This window comes from Prionailurus bengalensis, chromosome D3 (genome assembly GCF_016509475.1).
Source record: "Prionailurus bengalensis isolate Pbe53 chromosome D3, Fcat_Pben_1.1_paternal_pri, whole genome shotgun sequence".
In the NCBI taxonomy this organism is placed as follows: domain Eukaryota; kingdom Metazoa; phylum Chordata; class Mammalia; order Carnivora; family Felidae; genus Prionailurus; species Prionailurus bengalensis.
The window spans coordinates 22,345,657-22,366,873 of record NC_057356.1 but is presented as its reverse complement, the minus strand read 5'-3'; the positions used below and the strand labels follow the sequence as shown (position 1 = coordinate 22,366,873).

The 21,217-nt window shown below is 49.5% G+C and overlaps 1 protein-coding gene and 1 non-coding gene across 5 annotated transcripts; one reads left to right on the top strand and one right to left on the bottom strand.

The window, feature by feature from the left end:
- Nucleotides 1–281: 281 nt before the first annotated feature.
- Nucleotides 282–20,740, top strand: SEC14L2 (SEC14 like lipid binding 2). Of its 4 annotated transcripts, none has more exons than XM_043559270.1 (12): nt 282–449; nt 2,558–2,633; nt 6,978–7,021; nt 7,424–7,483; nt 7,751–7,939; nt 8,938–9,033; nt 9,230–9,290; nt 9,923–10,006; nt 14,469–14,575; nt 14,681–14,820; nt 14,960–15,129; nt 20,481–20,740. In XM_043559270.1, exons 1-12 carry the CDS (start codon nt 396–398, stop codon nt 20,609–20,611), a joined length of 1,212 nt encoding a protein of 403 aa, XP_043415205.1. In that variant the 5' UTR covers nt 282–395; the 3' UTR covers nt 20,612–20,740. The 4 variants fall into 4 exon arrangements, with proteins under 4 accessions (XP_043415205.1, XP_043415209.1, XP_043415208.1 ...); XM_043559273.1 differs by lacking the exon at nt 282–449 and adding an exon at nt 647–744; XM_043559274.1 differs by lacking the exon at nt 2,558–2,633 and having other exon boundaries at nt 293–449.
- Nucleotides 18,604–18,676, bottom strand: TRNAK-CUU. The gene has a single exon. It is a non-coding gene; the product is annotated as a tRNA-Lys (tRNA).
- Nucleotides 20,741–21,217: the final 477 nt, after the last annotated feature.

Below are 21,217 nucleotides of genomic sequence, written 5' to 3'. Positions count from 1 at the left end.
TGATTGCAGGAGAGGTCATTAGATAGCACCTAGATGGGGAAACTGAGGCCCAGAGAGTCAGGTGTCTCGTCCAAGGTCACAGGGGAGCTAAGGATAAATTTGAGACCAGAACCCAGATTTCCTGACCCTCTAATGTCCACTAACCTCGGCCCGGGTGGGGCACCCCTGGTCGCCTCCTGCCAGGGTCTCCGACTTCAGGAGGATAGAGGGCAACGCGCCAGAGGCTCCCGCGCCCAGCGCATCCCTCCCTACTCCACCCCTCGGGATCCTTTAAGAGGCGGGGCTTGGCGGCCAGCCCCGAGGCCCGGGGAAAAGGCTGGGACTTTACTCCGGCGGCAGAGAGCGACCCGTGCTCCATCAGCTGCCGCAACCGCCGCGCCCGCGCCCGAGCCACGATGAGCGGCAGAGTCGGCGATCTGAGCCCCAAGCAGAAGGAGGCGCTGGCCAAGGTGAGTCCTCATCCTGGCCCGGCCCCCGCCCCCCGGCCCGGGGCCTCACCTTCCGGCAGCTGAGAGCTGGGAAGGAACTGGGCGGGGGGCGAGCGACGGTGCGGGACCGGCGGGAGGCTGGCGGAGCTGCGGCCGGCAGCACCTGGCGCCTCGCGCCCCTCTCCCCGAGGCCTGCCCCTCCCAACCCTCGCCCGCCGAGGAGGCCCCGGGGAAGTTTGGCCACCCCAGCCTCAGCCCCGAGCGAGACCTTGGCGGTGCCAACTGGGAAGAAGTGGTTGCTTGGAAGCCCTCGGAGGTAGCTAAGGGTACAAAGGCAATATTCATTCACAAGACTGGCAGCTGGGCCCTGGGGGCTGCTCCCTTCCATTTCCCAGAGGTTTTCCTCTTACGGGGCAGCGGCACCCTGAACAGGGCCCTGACAGCTCTTGAGGATACTTGGAGAGCCCTTTCTGGGGCACCAAGTCTCTCTGCCGACCTTGGGCAAAACCGGTCCTTCTCTGTGTGCTCCTTGATGAAACGAAGTGAGGGGTTGGACCCGATGGTGTTGAAGGGAGCACCCTCATGTGAAGGCTGGAATCCTATCAGCGACTCACTGGGTTGAGGTTAGTTTGAGCTCAGACCAGCCCTCCCTTGTCCTGCAATCCAGGCCCCTCCCTGGGACTGGGGCAGATGCTCTTCAGAAGGCTAGAAGGTAAGCCTGGCTTTGCCTTGGCGCCTGGGCAGAGGAGGGGGCAGCAGTTTGAAAGCTGGACCCTCTCTCCACCAACTGAATCTACTTTTTGTTGCCCTTGAGGAGAGGGGAGGTTGGCTGTTCTGGGAGCCAGAACCCATTGGGTCTGGTCTGAAGGTTTGGAATCTTCACAGCTGAGCAGTTTTCCATGGCTGGACAGGGGGTGGGGGGCCAGATGTCTCCTGCCATGGCAGTGGGCTGAGGCACCAACCCCATGAAGGTTCTGCCCCAGGCTGGGCCTCCCCCATCCCAGGGAGGCTGGATAGGGAGGTTTCAGGTTTTACTGCTGACCTGCAGGGGAAGTCAGGCAGAGGAGGGATTAGGTGGTGATTAAACTGGAAACCAGGGGCTGGGTAGGGTCCTTGGTGAGGGGTGGCTTCATGCCTGGGCCCTGGATGAGCAGTTCCCCTGGGAGTCTGGGAGTCTGGGGGATGGGATGGGATGGTTCAAGTCCCTGGCTGACCTAGGCAAGGGGTGGAGGTGGCAGGTCCTCATTGGTCCCCTCTGGACTGTCCTGTAAGGTCAGTGAGTAGGGAAAGGTGAGTGGCCAGGAGCAGGAGGCATGGGGAGAGCACGTGGGGGTGTGCTCACCTACTTGGAGGTGGATGTCCACATCCATCCCTTGTTTGGCACTCCCTGCACTTTCTGCCTTCATGGCTTCCTGTTGGAACTGTTCCCTCCACCTGGATTGCCCTCCTCCCTCCTCCTGCTGCCTTTGAAGTCCTTCTAGCCCAACGCAAATGCCATTTTTTTGAAGTCGTATGAGACCACTGTCTTCCTGGGCCGGTCATAAAAACTTTTCCTCTGCTCCCCCAGCACATTGTTCACCAGTCCATTACTAAAGGGCAGAAGACTACAGTGGAAAGAGTGTGCTGTCTGGCCTCAGACAGACCTGGGTTTGCATCCCAGCTCTGCTGATTACTAGCTGTTCAGCCTTGGGAATGTTACTTAGCCTCTCTGAACTCTAATTTCTTCATCTGTAAAATAGGGACAGTGAAACCTCCAGGGACTCTGAGTGAGGCATGAATAAGATAAATGCCAAGTTCAGTGCTGGGCACACAGGGAACGCTTGGCAAACTGATAGCTTTTACTGTGGCATGTGCCAGAGTGTCTATTATCACAGCTGGGAACACATATGCCCACCTGCCACACTGGAGTGGAAGTGCACACAGCCAGGCAGAGGTAGTGTCTTACTTCCTTCCTGCCTCCTCCTCGCTATCCACTGAGGCAGCAGAGTGTACTATGCAGCCCATGTGCTCAGCCAGTGTCTACAAGTTGACTGTATTGAAGAGAGGTCTAGCAAAGTCCCTGCGGAGAGCCCCCGGCAGAGGGTGGTTGGGGTGGGGCCTGCCACTCACCCTACTGCCTCTCCCTACAGTTTCGGGAGAATGTCCAGGATGTGCTGCCTACTCTGCCAAATCCAGATGACTATTTTCTCCTGCGCTGGCTCCGAGGTGAGGGAATCGGGGCTGCGGGAGGCTGGGGCAGGGGCTTGTCCTGGGTAACAGAATGGTGCACTCTGGAAACCCTGCCCCTGGCAATCTGAGAATCCGGAGAATTCAACCTTTAGAACCCAAAGGGCTCTTGGCAATTGTATAACCTTGATCCTCCTATTGGGTAGATAACAACCCTGAGGCTCAGAGAGGTGAAGTAACTTGCTCCAAGTCACACAGTGCTTGAATTACAGGCAGAGAGAAGACTAGAACTGGTGGGACTCCCAGCCCAGTGCCCTTTCCATCCATTTGATAAATGCACTCTCCCGATGGACTTGGGGAAATGGGTTGAAGAAAAGCCTAGGAAGACCAAGCCACGTGAGTAGTCAGAGGCAGAGCCAAGTTTAGAACCAGAGTGCAGGCCCCTGGGAGAGGCCGGCCCCCTCTGTGACCTCTTGGGATGGCAAGCCACCTGCTGCCAGCAGTTTAGGTGGCTTGAAGGAGGGGCAGAGTGCACGGGGAACGTGGGAGCACTCAGCCAAACCTAGGTTGACAAGACTGCCCTCAGGCCACTACCAGGCTCCAGAGCCTCAAGTTCTAGCTCTAACTCTGCCCTGGTCTGGCTGTGGCATGTAGGCCAGGGGCACACATCTGCTTTAGGCTCCTCTCTGCTAGAACAGGACCAGACAGGGTGCCTTGCCTATTACAGGATGTAACATGACAGAACTCTGTGTGTGGTGATGAAATGTACATGTTTCTACTAGCTTCAGAGTCCAATTCAGCTCCATGCCCCAACTCCTGAAATCTCTCCTTTCTTGTTTCCCTTTTTTTCCTCCTGTGGTTCAAGGCATGTGCTACCCTCTCTGGTTCCTGTGACACACTTTTTTTTTCTTTATAGAAATTCTCTTAGCAGACACTGAAATAATAGAGAAAATTCCACTGTGTTAGATTGGCAGAGATTCAATTATGATGTAGAATCATAGCCCCAAATATTAAAGTACAAATCATGCCTGATTATTTATTTATAGACACATACACACACGTACATACCTTAGGGGTCTTGGAACAGGTGAAAAGATGTATTTTCCTTTTCTGTCCAGAAAAGGTACTAGTATGTATCCCATGGCAGGTGCAGCCAGGGAAGCCACACGGGGCCCTGTGTGCCTCTGGAAGTGCCACTTGCCCTTTCCCCCAAAAAGAGCTGTGACTACCCCACCAGCACCACCATCAGCCCACTTGGATTGGGTGAAGGGGCGGCACGGGGGCTCAATGGCCTCAGTCCAGGGGTGGAGGATGTTTTGCTGAAGGGCCTTAGCTAGAAGTGGGCGGGTAGGCAGCGTGGGAAGAATGTGCTGCCTTAAAGAGCCAGCTGTAAGATGATCAAACACCCCACCGAGCTGCTGTTAGGTAGAGGCGTGTGGTTTCAGAGAGATGAACAACATAACACAGCTCTTTTATCTAAGAGAAGACCACCTGGGCTCCTGGCACTTGGTTTCCCAGGCATTCCCAACTCCCCAGTCCTTGGATAACCCCTCTCTTTGCAGGCATACGGAAGAGTATAGTCATCCTCATTTGCCGGTTAAGACAACTGAGGCTCAGAGCGGGGAAGGCACTTACCTGAAGGCACACAGCTAATGAGAAGCAGAATCAGGGCAGAAACCTAGGGCCCCAGACTCCCAGGCCAGCAGTCTCTCTAGGAAGCCACCCCTGCCCTCTGAAGACAGAGGAAGTGTCTCCTCTGCCCTTTGTGCCTCACATTTCCTGGGCAGGAGCTCAGGCTGGGTCAGACTCTGCTATGAATTTCAATTACGGTTTTTGTTGCGTTTTTTTTTTTTTTAAGGAAACATTTTCCCTCTTACCTTTGATTCTAAAGGAAACATTTTCAAGGCGCATGCCAGCAGAATGTCTTTCTCTAACCTAGGTATGAACTCGGGCTTCTACTCTTGGCCCCTTCTCCTCACATGGGTTGAGTTTTCTGCTGGCCCCAAGCCCTGAGAGCAGGCACACGAATCTGTACTGCTTCAGTACAGGGTCAGGTGGCCAGATGAAAATGAGGAGGTGGTAGAAATATTGTGTGTGTGTGTGTGTGTGCGTGTGCGCGCGTGCGGGGTGGGGGCAAAGGATGTCTGAGTCTTCTTCACTAGGACTAGGAAGTGATCAGATAAGAACCCAGGACAGCTGCTCCTGGACCAGCTTCTCTGGCAGTGCCCTAAGCCATGCTTTGAGCTGCCCCTGACTAGGGTAGCAGGAGCTCTGGAGAGGCCCGACTCAGCAGGCATGGGGAGGCAGTCAGGGCCAAGTGGCAACTTGGGGAGGGCCCTCAAAGAAGACCCTGGATGTTGGACTCTGGCAGATATTAGGGAGCTCCCTCAAAGAAGATGCTAGATGTTGGACTCTTGCAGATACCGGTTAACTGGAGAGTCACCTGGAGATAAGGGGGGTCACAGTTCACTACCACTCCTTCACAGACCAGCTGGGTTCCCCCATCATGATAGCATGTTGCTTTGCATCTTTCATGTGTTTCCAGATCATTAGATGATTCAGAGATGTGCAGTATCTTGTGCAAGGTCAAACTGCAAGAAAGTGGAGGGGCTGAGAGGCAAACCCAGATTATATTCCTCTAAAAGCCGCCCCTTGCTGCCATGATGGCATGTAAAGGGTGGCCATCAGAAGAAACTTCCTAAGAGCAAAGGCTGTTCACCAGTGTGTGTCCAGCACCAACGAGAGGGGGGGCATTGGTCAAATCTCTTGATATACCCTTTGGGTGCAGGAGCGTGGACTGGATTTCATGATAGCAGAGTCAGGGAATGTGCTCGGCCACTCCCAGAGATCAGTGATTAAGGTGACAGTCCAGAGGGCAGCCTGTCTGGCCCAGCTTCCAGGGCTGTCAGCAATTCTAGATACCAATCAGATCCACAGAGGACATGCAGCTGGGAGGGAAGGTTCATAGGTCAGTTGGCAAAATTGGTAAGAGTCTGGATCTCAAAAACTCTTTAAAGGATCAAATGAAGCTGATTGTAACAAGAGGAAATCTGATAGGGATGGGTCCAGAAAACCACCTCACAACATATGGGATGGAGGCTTCCCAACAGCACAGCTGAAAAGGATTTGGGGGTTTCCGTTGACTGAAAGCTCCATCTGAGTTAAGGGTGGGACTGTTGCCGAGAAATTTCTTAGGCTTTGTTGGAGAAGGGTAGACAACACCTGGTGCTGTGCTCAGTTATGGACAGCACACTTTATCATTAAAAAAATTTTTTTTAATGTTTATTTATCTTTGAGAGGCAGAGACAGAGACAGAGCATGAGCGGAGGAGGGGCAGAGAGAGAGGGAGACACAGACTCCAGGCTCTGAGCTGCCAGCACAGAGCCTGACGCAGGACTCGAACCCACAAACCACTAGATCATGACCTGAGCCGAAGTTAGATGCTCAACCAACTTAGCCACCCAGGTGTCCCTGGACAGCACACTTTAAGGAGGGCACTGGCAAACTGGGAAACATCTAAAGGGAAGTTCTGTAGATGGACTTGAAACTGGGCTGTGAGAAATGGTTAGAGAAAGGATCCATGGATGGGCAACATGATAGCCGAGAGGACTCAGGTGGCAGCACAGAGTTCACTAGTATTGAAGAGGCTGTCACATGACTGAGGAAGCGACCCTATTTTCTGAGTGTCCCGGAGGCAGATCTCAGTGTAACAATGAGGACTGAGTGCAAATAGCAGTGCAGATTACCTGGAAGGAGGTGGCATTTGGGGTAGTGAGGTCTTTGTGTTCAAGTTTGAGCAGAATGACTTGGGGTTGGAACATAAAATGAAGACTTGGCCCAGGTGAACTTGAATTCTGAAGCTTTCCAGGAACCGTGGGAGGAGGGCCCTCTGTGTCTCATTAGGGTATGCATGGATCCTTTGAAGATAGGGCAAGGTTGACTCGAGGCTCATCAACTCTATCCTACTGGGATGTTCTGCCAGATCCACCCCAGACTGTGGGGCAACTATGCTCATCTTTGAACTGTGGATCAAGTTCTCAGAATTGGATGTTAGACCGTGAAGATTAACTTTGTGTAACTGGAGAGGCAGAATGATAAAGCGGTCCAGGGTTTACTTTCCGTGAGAGAAGATAAGATCTTTCACCTATTGCATCCACTAGGGTAAAATTCTTTTAATCCTGAAGTTGCAAGGCTCTAGCCACCTGCCCTGATCCTTGACCTTCAGGGACTATGGTGTTCCAGAAGCACCCAGTGAAGGTCTTCATGTTACCTTCTGCTTGTGGGGTGATCTGGGAGTCAGCCCCTGCATGGGAATAGGGAAATCTCCCTGTCCTTGGATGCCCAGCCTGCTGGTCTAACCCTAACCACCTTTCCCTGTTACAGCTAGAAACTTTGACCTGCAGAAGTCCGAAGCCATGCTCCGGAAGGTGAGATCCATTTGGCTTCATATCCCGCTGTTGCCTCCATTCCTGCCTGTCAGGATCACACTGTGCTTCCTTTGCCCACCCTGCCCATCCAATCACAGCTTTTGGCTTGTGTGACATATCTGAGTATTAGCTGACCATTGTTACCTTCGACCTCTGTGACAAAGTGCATTCCCTTCCTTGGAAACACAGAACTTTAATAGTTCTGGGCCAGCCAAGAATTATAATCCCTTCTTCCCAGACCTCTAAACCATGCAGTGCCTTCTTTTCCATTCCTGCCAGTTGCCTTCTCATGACGTACCTGAGATGTGATGGTGGCCTCTTCATACTGTCATCTATTGCTAGATACCCCTTAAGGGTTCCCCCCACTCCTGCTCTTTTAAAGCCCTGACTGTGTGTTTGCAGCACGTGGAGTTCCGAAAGCAAAAGGACATTGACAACATCATGAGCTGGCAGCCTCCAGAGGTGAGGACAAATGATCTTGCCGCATCCCTACGTTGGGTCTGTTAGACCCACAATCTGTGCCCGAATCTGGTGGACTGGGACCTTCAGAGGAAAGGTCTGACAATTCTAAGTGAGCCCCAGTGGTTCCCAGGGTGGGTTATCTATTGGCACCCAGGAGAAGGCTGTGGAGGGAGAGCTTGATGAACCCCTGGGAAGGCTCTGGGATACAGGGAAGGCACGACTGCCCTGGGCCTGCTGACCAGGTGCCTCCTCTATGTTTTTGCCCAGGTGGTCCAACAGTATCTGTCAGGGGGCATGTGTGGCTATGACCTGGATGGCTGCCCCGTCTGGTATGATGTCATTGGACCTCTGGATGCCAAGGGTCTGCTCCTCTCAGCCACCAAACAGGACTTGCTCAAGACCAAGATGCGGGACTGTGAGCGGCTTCTTCAGGAGTGTGTCCGCCAGACCGAAAAGGCAAGTGGGCTTATCACGGTTGAAAATGAGTTCATCACAGTAGAGGTGTTCAAGCAGAAACAGGCATATCACACAGGGATTTAAGCACAGCTTCAGGACTGGGGCCCAGACGTTTGGATTTCACACACGAGTGAAATTACAAAGTTTTGGGGACTGACATACGTTGCCAAATTTTTATTTTTCCAAGTAAGGACTTAAAAAGAAAATGTACCAGCTACTATTGCCATAATCAGCCCCCAAAACTATAGGAATGGCATAATCTCAGAATAAAGAGCAGTCCTTTAAATTGAAGAAATTTATTACATTATCATTGTTTTTCTCATTCATCTGGGCACCAGTAAAATCTTTGTCACGGACCACCCTGTCCTCAGACAAGTGTTTGGGTACCGCTGGTGAGATGAGCTCAGAGTCTGTATTCAAAACAAAAAGGTGAGGACAGGTGATTCCCTCTCTAAGAAAAAGACTGAAGGGAGAGCTGGAGCCACACTGACCATCTCTTCTGCCTTCCTCTTCAGCTATCATAAGGATCCAGTGAAATAATGTGATAAATTTGGGAACACTCCAACACCGTCATTCACAAACATGCACTGAGAGCCCAGTGTGTGCAGAGATCCTGCAGGCTGGGGACACAGAGAATCATTAGGTGGGCATGTACCCTTAAGGGCTTAGGTTGGATGGAGAGTCTCCGTGCCTGCTCACCAGAAAAGTTGCCCAACAAGGCCCCACGGACTGAACACTACCAGGTGCTGCACACAGAGGAAGGGGGGGCCACGAGGTCAAACTGCAGAACAGAAGGGACCTCAGAGAGAATCTAGATCCACCCAGTTGTTTACTGGACAAGAACAGGGACACCGAGGCAGGAAGAGTGACTAGCCTAGGCCACAATTCTGGCCTGGGGGTGATTATTTCAACATGGAAGGCCCTTGGTATGGCCCTGTCCAGATCTGGGCCCATGACCAAATCAGCAAGATGTGACTCTGCTCCTCTGTCCTCTGCAGATGGGGAAGAAGGTGGAGACAGTCACCCTGATTTATGACTGTGAGGGTCTTGGCCTCAAGCATCTCTGGAAGCCTGCGGTGGAGGCCTATGGAGAGGTGAGGAGCAGGGCTGGGAGGGGGCTGTGAGGAGGAGAAAAAGTAGGAGTGAGCCCCTCTGCTAGATGCTCTGTGGGTGAGGTGATGGGGGCGGAGTTTAGCCTGAAGGAGGCGGAGCCTGCCTCCCTCCTGCCTCCCTCCTGCCTCCCTGGTACAGAGGTCTGGGCCCTCTGGACTCCGTGATTTGTTTCCACAGTTTCTCTGCATGTTTGAGGAAAACTATCCTGAGACACTGAAGCGTCTTTTTGTTGTTAAAGGTAAGTTGAGGGGCGCCTGGGTGGCTCAGTCAGTTAAGTGCCTGACTTCAGCCCGGGTCATGATCTCATGGTTTGTGGGTTCAAGCCCTGTGTCAGTCTCTGTGCTGACAGCTCAGAGCCTGGAGCCTGCTTCAGATTCTGAGTCTCCCTGTCTCTCTGCCCCTCCCCTCCTCATGCTTTGTCTTTCTCTGTCTCTCAAAAATAAATAAATGTTGAAAAAACAATAAAAAAAAAAAAATAAAGGTAAGTTGGGAACTATCTGTGATGAAGTCAAATGGGAAAGAGGGGCCCAAAATGTTTCTGGGACAGGTCCAGGGGAGTAGAATGGGGTGAGGCAGAGGAGGGGATCTGGGGACCCCTGACATATGCAGACTGGGTTACAATTCACAAAGCTTTTAGGATTTATTATCTCCTTGGAGCCAGCCAGACGGGTGAGATAGGAAGGCAATACCCACTTTCTAGACAGGGAAGCTGGATGTCAAAGAGGTGCCTGTGCCAAGCCTCACACCCTGGGCTGTGTGGGCTCCACAGCACTGGGGAGCCTGTGGCCCGACACAAGGGGCTGTGGAGGACACTGTTAGGGACAAAGTGAGCCTCGCTCCCGGTCTCACATTGCCTGGTCTCTGTTCCAGCCCCCAAGCTGTTTCCTGTGGCCTATAACCTCATCAAGCCCTTCCTGAGTGAGGACACTCGCAAGAAGATCATGGTCCTGGGGGGTGAGTAGCCCAGACTCTTCTCAATGCCACTGGATGCTCTGTGGGCCAAATTGGGGACAGCTTTAGATGTATCTAAGGTGAAGGCTTCCTTTGCTGGTTTGGTAGCAGTGAGACCCAGGAGCAAATAGGGGCCGGGCTAGGGTCTGCCTTTCTGTTTTAATAAGAACTCTTTCACTCAGACGCTCTAGAAGAAAGTACTGAGCTCAGCACTGTAGATGCAAAGATGAACAAAATACCAGTCTTGCCCTTAAGGAGCTTACAGGGTAATAGGAGAGAGAAGACCTTTAGAGAGAAAGCGATGATACAAGCTAGAAAAGGTACTAGAAACAGCAGAGAGAAGGTGCATGGAGGAAACAGGAGCAGAGGTTGCTTTCAGTTAGGGGCAACTAGGAGTTGCTTCCTTTGATGAGCACCTACTGTGTGCCAGGCCCCCTGGATTAGGTGACAAAGATGAGTAAGATAGAATCCCTTGAAGAGCTCCAGGCCCTGTTGGGGAAGGGAGATGCAGACAACACATTACATGTAAAAGAGAGAAAGCAAGTGGGTGGGGACACTGAGCAGGGACACTCACCTTCTCCTGACCCAGGAAGGAGCAGATGCCTACCTCACCTGAGTGCTACAGAATGAGTTAAGAGGCAGCAAGATGATGCCAGGCAGGAACCCGTTGGGCAGAAAGAACAGCACTGAGAAAAGACCTTACACACCGTGGTTTAGGCAATTGTAGAGAGCACAGCAGGGTGTGACAAGAGAGGGGCCACACTGGAGAGGGGCCGAGAGCCAGGGCACAGAGAATCCAGGGCACCATGCCGAGAAGCCTGGACATGACTCTACAGGCCACTGGGAACCACGGAAGATTCTGAGCAGGGAAGGTACTGGCATCAGATTCTTTAATTAATTAATTAACTTTCTAGCCATTTTATTATTATTTTTAATGTTTATTTATTTTTGAGAGACACATCGACAGAGTGCAAGCAGGGAAGGGGCAGAGAGAGAGGGAGATACAGAATCTGAAGCAGGCTCCAGGCTCACAGAGCCCGACGCAGGGCTCAAACCCACAAACCGTGAGATCATGACCTGAGCTGAAGTCGGACGCTTAACCGACTAAGCCACCCAGGCGCCCCTATTTTATTATTAAAAAAAAATGTTTTTAATGTTTTTATTTATTTTTTATTTATTTTGTTTTATTTATTTTTATATATTTTATTTATTTTTAATGTTTTTATTTATTTATTTATTTATTTATTTATTTATTTATTTATAATGTATTTATTTATTTTGAGACACAGAGTGAGTGGGGGAGGGGCAGAGAGCGAGATGGAGACACAGAATCTGAGGCAGGCTCCAGGCTCTGAGCTGTCAGCACAGAGCCCGATGTGGGGTCCGAATTCACGAGCCGTGAGATCGTGACCCGGGCTGAAGTTGGACGCCTAACTGACTGAGCCACCCAGGTGCCGCCCCTTATTATTTTTTAAAATTTATGCTCAAGTTAGCTAACATACAGTGGTCTTGTTTTCAGGAGTAGATTCCAATGATTCATCACTTACACATAACACCCAGTGCTCATCCTGACAAGTGCCCTCCTTAATGCCCCTCACCCATTTTCCCCCACCCCTCCACCCCCATCAACCCTTAGTTTGTTCTCTGTATTTAAGAGTCTCTTATGGTTTGCCTCCCTCTCTGTTTTTATCTTATTTTTCATACCCTTCCCCTATGATCATCTGTTAAGTTTCTCAAATTCCACATGAGTCAAATAATATATTTCTTTCTCTGACTTATTTCGCTTAGCATAATAGCCTCCAGTTCCATCCACGTTGTTGCAAATGGCAAGATTTCATTCTTTTTCATCATTGAGTAGTATTCAATGTAGTAGTATTCAAAGTAGAATTGTATATGTGTACCCCATCTTCTTAACCAGGATCAGATTTTTACTTTATTTTTTAAGTTTTTAAGTTTATTTATTTTGATAGAGAGTGAGAGAGAGCACAAGCTGGGGAGGGGCAGAGGGAAGGAGAGACAGAATCCCAAGCAGCTTCCATGCTATCAGTGCAGAGCCCGACGTAGGGCTCAAATTCACATAATGTGAAATCGTGACCGGAGCTGAGATCAAGAGTCAGATGCTTAACCGACTGCACCACCAGGCACCCCAACCAGGATCAGATTTCAAATGGAGACACATTTTACTGGCAAGCTTGCAAAGCACAGGTACCAATTTGCAGTGTGGCCACAGTCCATGCAAGAGGTGTTGCAAACCTGAGCTGGGGAGGTGGCAGTAGGGATGGAGAGAAGAGGATGGACTAGAGACTTACTTAGGAAGTGAAACAGCAGAACTCAGTCGACTGGATAGAGGAAGGAAGAGAAATCTAGAAATGACTTTCTGGTGTCTGGCGTGAATGACTGGATATCACAATCATTCTGGTACAATTCGTTCAGCTAGAGAACACAACTGGAAGAATAAGCTTGATGTTGAGTTTGGGGAATCTCTGAGATACACAGATGTTGGGGTTACTTGAGCCTGAAGCTGAGGAGAGAACTCCAGTTTGGAAATTCGGGAGTTATCGAATACAGGCAGCAACTAAAACCTTGTGAGTAGATAAAGGATGCCCACAGAAGAGTGGAGGCTCAGCCCTGGGGACTGTCCAAGCTCAAGGGCAGGCAGAGCCAGAGGAGCCCACCAGGGAGAATGAAGAGTGATTGGTGACGTTGGCAGGACCACACCCGGCAGGGATTGGATGTGCTGGGGAGCTAGGAGAACATCAGGGCACAAGAGGGAAGCTGGAGCAAGAGACGCATAGGAATCAAGCCAGCCACGGACAGAGAGGAGCTGAGTTTTACCAGAACATTAGGCGAAGTTGGTGGGAAGAAAAGACCACAGAGGTAGATTGGGACTGGCTCCTGGAAGACTCGATGTCACCCGTGGAGTTGAATTTAGGGGTAGGTAATACAGATTCTGAACGTTTCTGAATGTTCACCATTAGGCAACACATTGAAAGTGGAAATCTTCCCAGTGCGTATTAATGAGCCCCGGGAGCAGCGTGGAGCATTCTAGAAAGTACAGGACTTCTGGGATTTGGTCCTGACTCTGACAGCAACAAGTTCTCCTTCTTGTTGCCTCAGTTACTCTCTCTGTAAGATGGGAAGTTCTTTTTGGCCTTATTCCAACTCTCCAGCTGAGCTGGGGGAAGACATACAAAATCTGAGCAAAAGGCTCTGATGATTCTTGGCTTTTCTGCTGCTACCACCCACCATGAGCATGTGGTGGTTGGGTTTCCTGGCAGCAGAGCTGTAGAGAAGGTGCCGTCTGTTCTCCCACCCACACCTGAAACCCTTTCAACCAAACCCATCTCAGTCTCGGAAGATACAGGATCTTCAGCAGAGGAGGGAAGACATTCATTTTGGGTTGGTCAGTGAGGCTTAGAAGCACAGATTAAATCACTCCCCAAACCACAGACGCTGTGTCGCAGGAGTTGCATGGTCCCGGGACCCTAGAAATCAGAGGGTTGGGAGACTCTGGACAGTCTCTGTGGGCTTCCAGCCAGTACCAACAACAGAGGATACTGGGTTGTACCCCATGACTTGGAGCTGCTGCCTATTTATGGTCTATATAGTCAGCATGGAAAGGTTTCCAGCATCAAAATATTGTACTTGGCTGATAATAGGTTAGGAATTTGGTTCTCAGCATTGGTTGCACTAGAATCAAACTCTCTGAGTCAGGAAAGGGCTTGGTTATTTACAAAAAAAAAAGGGGGGGGGGCCGAGTCACTGGCAGCTTAGACAGCCTGAAAAACAGCAGAAGTAAAGTCGTGGCTGGGGTAAAGCCAAGGGAACCCATTTCAAGGGCCACTCTACAGTGGTGCATTCAGTAACTCACGACTGAGCATGATTCGTATAGATAAAAGTAGGGGATGAGACACAGGGTTGTGCCCTCCTGGAATTCAGTCTACCCAGGACAGATTATGTTGATTCAGGCCCTCCTGCTTGATGCATATGCTGTTCCCTCTACGTGGGATGCCCTTCCCTTTCTTTGTTCCCTCTGCCTGCACTGCAGGTATTTGTATCATCTTCCAAGGAGTGATAATATATTCTGATGTGCGTAGGGCACTTAACAGTTTATGGCATCTTCTCAAGTACTTAGTTCACTTCACCCCCCACTGAAGCCTTGCAAGGTGGGAGGAATCAGGCTCAGAGTGAAGCAATGCCCAAGGTTGTTCAACTGGCCAGAGGCAGGGGAGACACGACTCAAGGTGTTCTGATTCTTAGTTCAGGGCAGGGCAATCCTCTGGGTGATGGTTCCTCCTGAATCCCCTGCAGATCTGTGTGTATACTGTGTACTCCTAATGCCTGTGTTTTGCGTCCTGGGGCAGACAGGGTTTTTCCTGCCTCTTTTGTGTTGACCACCAGGGCCGTGAGGAAATCTTGCCTAGTGGTGACCCTTTTTTTCTCCTTCCTTCCCTCTACTGCCCAGCAAACTGGAAGGAGGTTTTACTGAAATATATCAGCCCTGACCAGCTGCCTATGGAGTATGGGGGTACCATGACTGATTCTGATGGAGACCCCAAGTGCAAATCCAAGGTAGGGGACTGCATGCCCCCCGCCGCGTAGCCCATAGGGCTAGGGGATCGCCCGGGAAGCCTGGCTCAAATGCCCATTCCAGTTCATTCTGTGTTCTGCTTCTAGATTAACTACGGGGGTGACATTCCGAAGAAGTATTATGTGCGAGATCAAGTGAAACAGCAGTATGAGCACAGTGTGCAGATTTCTCGTGGCTCCTCCCACCAAGTGGAGTATGAGATCCTCTTCCCTGGCTGTGTCCTCAGGTAGTGCTCTGGACCCTAGGAGGCAGCCTGTGCCTTTGAGCCAGTGGGTGGGCCGGGCTGGGAGAAGCCCTGGGGGCAGGACCCCAGAGAGTGCACACATGGACGGAATCACGTCTCAATGGGTGGATGTCTCCTGCAGGTGGCAGTTCATGTCAGATGGTTCAGACATCGGTTTTGGGATTTTCCTGAAGACCAAAATGGGGGAGCGGCAGCGGGCAGGGGAGATGACGGAGGTGCTTTCCAACCAGAGGTACAATGCCCATCTCGTCCCTGAGGATGGGACCCTCACCTGCAGTGATCCTGGCATCTGTAAGTCTTGGCTTACAGCCCCTGCCCTAGCTGTCTGCCTGTGAGGTCCCTCTTTCTCCATGGGTTTATGCTCTCAGACTGTTAGAACTAGACATAGGGCTCCATCAGATCAACCCTCTCCTGACATAGGTAAGGAAACCTAGGCTTGGACAGGTACAATGACCAGGTGACCCTCCTGGTTAGCAGCAGGATGGGACTCTGACCAAATATTCCCAGGTAGAGATGAGTCATGGTGCTAGGTGATCACAAGGTTCAGAATATTTGCTATCTGGTTCAAGACTAACTGGATCTATGACTGTCATCAGACATTTCTTGGGAATGTTCCTCTCCCCAGACATCAGAGAGGCAGAACTTGCCTGGGTGGGTGCAGGGATCCCCGGGTGAGCAATGCTGAAAAGCCCAGTCTTGATCCCTCTGAGCTTCATTTATCTCCACCTTGATCAAAAAAAATGGGCACAGACCATGAATAGGAAGTTTGGGCAAGAGGAATAAGAATGGCAAACAGGCATTTGAAAAAGTGTTTGATCTCACTCAACTTTGTAGTATCTATTAAAATCCCCTTTTAGCAATTCTAATTCTGGAAATTTAGTCTACAGGAATGTTTATACAAAGACACAAGGATATAGGTACAGGGATGTTCCTAGCAGTCTGGGAAACTGGCAATAAACTAAATGGCCTTAATAAGATCTCGTTAAATGAATTATGGTCCATGCATATACGTATATGGAACACAATATACACATTAGAGGGAATAAATTGACACATAAGATGTCTGGTACATGTTTTAAAAAAACAAAGAGTGAAGCATAGCATATGGTATACACTCTGCTTTTTTTAAAAACATGTATATTAAAAATAATTCTGGGGAATAGTGGTTATCTCTGAGATGGTAAGAAGCTTATAGAGGGCTTTAATTTTTTTACATGAGTTCTGCAAATAGTTATTTTACAATGACCATGTACTACATTTATAAGTAGAAAAACTACACACACACACACATACTTCCCTTCCAGTCTCCAGTTTCCTTTCTATTAGAGCCAATGGGCCAGGCATGGAAAGTCAATGAGAGCAAGGGCTTTATCATTAAGCCACTTGGATTTGACTCTAGACTAGTCCTTAGACAAGTGACAGCCTCCCTGGGCTTCGGTTTCCTGATTGCTAACTGGGGATCAAACTCTCTACCTCATGGGGATAGGTCTGTGCAGCACTTAGCATAATTCCTGGCGTACAGCAAGCACTTAACACACTGTAGTCACCATTATTGTTATTAGGGCAAGACCTGGCAGGGAGAAGGGCCATCCTGGAGATGATGTTGGAGATGGGAGAAGCCCTGTGCCCCATTTCTAGGGCAGCATCACCAGGAGATCTGAGCTAGCCCCCAGATGCCTCACAACATCATCCCGATCTCAGATGCCGTGTACTTCCCCACATGCCAGGCAATGTTCAGTCTCTACAGCCCCTTCCTCAGATGCTCTGTGGTATGGCTCCCCACGGAGGAGGAGTATTCTTGTTAGTGAGCAAGCAGCTAGGTCCTTGGAGGAGAAGGCATATTACTACATGCTTCAGTAAGAACAAGTCCTAGCACACCAGCCCAGATACTATTATCCACAGAGCATAAAGCATTTTGTATATAAGCTTAAATTTTTTTTAAAAAGTTTGTAAAAATGTTTTATTTATTTTTGAGAGAGAGAGGGAGAGAGAGAAAACAAGTGGGGGAGGGGCAGAGAAAGAGGGAGACACAGAATACAAAACAGGCTCCAGTCTCTGAGCTGTCAGTACAGAGCCCGATGTGGGGCTCAAACTCAGGAACCATGAGATCATGACCTGAGCCGAAGTCAGATGCTTAACCGACTAAGCCACCCAGGTGCCCCAAGCTTGAATTTTTTAAAATATTTTTTTAACTTTATTTATTTTGAGAGAGAGAAAGAAAGAGCGAGCAAGCCAGGGAGGGGCAGAGAGAGAGAGAGAGAGAGAGAGAGAGGAGAATCCTCAGTAGACTCCATGCTGTCAGTGCAGAGCCTGATGCAGAGCTCAATCTTACAAACCATGAGATCATGCCCTGAGCCAAAACCAAGAGTTGGACGCTTAATCAACTAAGCCACCCTGGTGCCCCAACTTGAATTTTTTTTAATGGACGGGGAAGCTGAGGTATAGAGAAGGGATGTCACCTCTCCCACAAAGTAGCTTATATGAACACCAAAAGACAGAGGACATGAGGCAATCCTAGAGTCCTGGTCCAGATCTCTAGGCCATAGCTATCTTAGAGATGATCAGGTCTGCCCTGATGTTACAGAACAGAGAGTGGAGTCCCAGACCAGGGAAGTAATTTACCCAAATTCATGCAGCCAACAGCAGTGCCCCACCCATTTTCCAGCAGTGCTCATTACCAATTATAGTACCGGAAGGACACAGCCTGAGAGAGGACCAGGAACCTTATAACATAACCAGGCTTAGGTTTGCAAATCCCAAATATATTTTAGCTCTTCTTGGATACATTCCCAGATGGAACGTTTATCGGCCTGTGGGGCCTTGACTGCCGCTTCTTGTCCATTCCAAGGAGGATTAGAGGCAGGTCAGGGCATCCACCTCCCAGGTGTAAAGACAATGAGGTGGGATCAGCTGTTGTCTGGAGCCGTGGCTCAGGTTAGACCTGAGCCCAGAGAGAATGCAGTATTAGGTTACAAACTTACCTGTGGGAGGGCAGTGCCCTTGGAGAGCCAGGTGACCCCCTGCAAAGTGGAACATAATCGCTCAGTGGAGAAATTAAAACTCTGTGCCAGCCTCCAGTGGTAAAAACACATTAATCCTCCCCAGGCCACACGGGTCCTTGCCCAAGTGTACTTAATGGCTGAGAAGGATAAACGAAGTCTGAATTGATTTCACTTATTTTTTTTCTCAACTAAAATTTCCTGAGGGCCTGAGTTTAGAATACTTGGAAAGAAGATTCAGAAGAAAAGATACAGACTTTGTCTGCCAGGAGTACTTAACATGGTCTAGAAGACCTAAAAGACTAGATGAAGGTTCAACAGTACTTCCAGGCAGTGTTGGGGAGAAGAGAGTCTTGGGGAGAAGAGAGTCTAGCCAGGCTCCAGGAGGCTTGGTTTCTGAGTCCCCCTGTGCCATCAACTCTCCAAGTGTTTTGGGCAGGTGTCTCTAAGTAGTTTTTGCTTTCCTCCTCTTCCCCCTCCCCCTCCTCCTCCTTCTAAGTTTGTTTATTTTGAGAGGATGAGCAGGGGTGGAGCAGAGAGAGGGAGAGAGAGAATCCCGAGCAGGCTCTGCAGTGTCAGCACAGAGCCCCATGTGGGGCTTGATCCCACGAACTGTGAGATCATGACCTGTGCCAAAGTCAAGAGTTGGCTGCTTAACGAAGCCACCCAGGCGCCCCAGCTTTTGCTTTCCTTCTTAAAATGAGGGGAGTGGGCTAGAGCAGGAGGTCTTTTTTTTTTTTTAATTTAATTTTTTAAGTAGGTTCCATGCCCAACGTGGGGCTTGAACTCACATCCCTGAGATTAAGAGTCACATGCCCTACCAACTGAGCCAGCCAGGCTCCCCTAGAGCAGGAGGTCTTAATCTGGGGTTTGTGGACTCCCCATAGATGTGACTGTGAATCTTAAAAGACCAAACCACCCCCCTTTTATAACATAGAGTGTCTAACATCCCCTTTTCTATTCTCAAATGAAATTCATGGATAATATAACCCATCTAAACACATGATTTAAAAAGCAATATAATCTCCCACTGGGAGAAATAAAAGGAAGTTAATTTAGAATATATATTTGTTTCCATACATAAACGAGAGGGCATGATTACACCCATGTGCTGAGACTCTTCAGAATGGTGCCTTTCCCATTGGGACCCCCTGCCCCCAAGGGTCCATGATGGGGTCCAGGGGATCTGAAGTTGTATGATTTCATCAGATTCTCAGGGGGCCAGTTCCCCAACAAAGGTTGAGGAGCCCTAGCCTGGAAGGATCTCTGAGGGCCCTACAGGCCTGTGAGTACATGATTAGTGTCAAAATGAACCATGTAGTTCATGAACTCCACTTCCCTTGGGCCTGGGCCTTAGAACAGCCTCTTCCTTGTTTCTGAGAGCAAAATATCATACAAGGCAGAGCCATCTTGATCCTGGTGCTTGGTCCAAGGAGCTCAGACCTTTCCTCTAGCATGACTGATTCTAGTTGCTAGGGCTCTGTTGTCCAGGACAGCGAGGCAGTGTCGCTCTTTCCGGAGGGACTACTGGTTCTGAAAAACCTCTGGTGCAGAGAGAAAATCAATGAGTAATACTTCCTTCATACCGTGAAAAAAGTGTGGGTGGAGTGTCTACTCAAGGTCTAAACTATGTATTTTATTTAGGGGCAGGAAAGAGGAGAGGCTAATTCTCAGGATTAAATATACTTTTTGGGGGGGGGGGGGCTTGTTCTAAGTTTTTATTTTTGCTGGGAAAAGCGAGAGAACTCCTGGATAGGGAAAGGGCAGAGTGAGTGTTTTTGTTCTCACACTCTGTTCTCTTGAAGGGGTACTTGACTGAAATGGAACTTCTCAACAAAAAAAAAAAAAAAAAAAGGGTTAGATTAAAAGCAGTTTGTTCCTCGGCCAAGGCTTCAAAGCCTTCTCTGCCAACTGCATGCCCACTTTGAGTTTTCCTAATCATTTATGATTACAAACAGGGGCAAAATGAGCATCTTTGTCCATTTATTTGGGACAAATTCACTGGGATGAATTCCTGGTTCAAAAATTCTGTGTATTTTTTACCTTGGCCAGAAACTGAACAGGGCTCGTCTTTTTCCAGGGCCCAAGGCAGGCAACAATGCAGACCAGAGGGAAATTGCAGCTCTATCACCTCACCATGTGATACAGTGACCTCCTTTTTATACCCTATAAAGCAGGATTAATACTGAATTCATAGTTATTTGGAGCAATAATCTAGTAGTATATATAGATTACCAAGCCAGGGCTGAGACACATAAGTAGGCATTTTCCCATAACTATTATTATTTTGACAACTACTGCTGCTACTAATTCTGCTATGCCATTTCAAGGCCCAGTTCAAGTTCTAACACCTCTGAAAAGCCTTTTTACATGATTTCAGTCAATAGGGCCCTCTCCTTCCAAGCTGTTAACAGATATGGTTGTCTCTCTCACTCATCTGGCGCTCGGCATGTTCCGTCTCATATATTTTTTTCTCTCTGTGCATATCTTGTCGACCCAGCTTGATTTAAGTTTCAGAAGGTGAAGGACCATTGCTTATGCCACCTTCATCCTCATTATGGACCACACTGCCTTGTTCAGTCAACAAAACTCGCTGCCCTTTGTTAGAATTGCCTGAATGTCTGGTTTTCTGCCTCCCCTCAGATGTCCTGCGGTTTGACAATACCTACAGCTTCATTCATGCCAAGAAGGTCAGTTTCACTGTGGAGGTCCTGCTTCCAGACAAAGCCTCAGAAGAGAAGATGAAACAGCTGGGGGCAGTCACCCCAAAGTAATGCCTCCTCCCACAGAAGGCCTGGCTCCCTCAGTGTCTCCCTGTCAGTTTCTGTCCCTTGTAGCAGTCATTTGCCCAGTATCCAGATGCCTCCCAAAAAACTGGGCTACAAGAAAGACCCTGGGCTGGATTTGGGAAACTTTCATTTCAGAATTAGGAAGAGGGAGAGTAGCAGGAGAGGGTCCCCTTGCCTCTCAAATTGCTAAGAAGTCCCAGGGGCTGGGCACCATGATAGGACCTACCATCCTATAAGCTGTGCCAACTTTACCTGTCCAGTGACAGCTGAGACAGGAAGTGAAAGGGGGGGAGATGGGGGTGGCAGCAGGGAAGAAATTAGAAAAGGGGGGAGAGATTGAGACCTAACACTTTGGGGAAGCCAGCTGTAGGGGAGGAACTTGTTCCCAAATGAAAATGTTAAGTCTAGATCATAATGAGGAGTATAGCAAGGTAGCAGGTTGCTAGAGTTATGGTGGGGGTCAAAAACTCTTCTAAACTTTCTATCACCAAGGCTGGGATCTTTTGGCTTTGCCTATCAGGTCTCAGAAGATGGTCTCAGTGTAGATCTTCCCACTCAGGGGTAGACAGGAAGGCCACCTTGAGATTTTTG

What these genes read in the sequence shown, in the direction of transcription:
- SEC14L2 (XM_043559270.1), top strand. Translation starts at nt 396, where the DNA reads ATGAGCGGCAGAGTCGGCGATCTGAGCCCCAAGCAGAAGGAGGCGCTG. An exon ending in AGAAGGAGGCGCTGGCCAAG is followed by an intron (nt 450 to 2,557) that starts GTGAGTCCTCAT and finishes CTCTCCCTACAG; the next exon opens with TTTCGGGAGAATGTCCAGGA. An exon ending in TGAGCTGGCAGCCTCCAGAG is followed by an intron (nt 7,484 to 7,750) that starts GTGAGGACAAAT and finishes GTTTTTGCCCAG; the next exon opens with GTGGTCCAACAGTATCTGTC.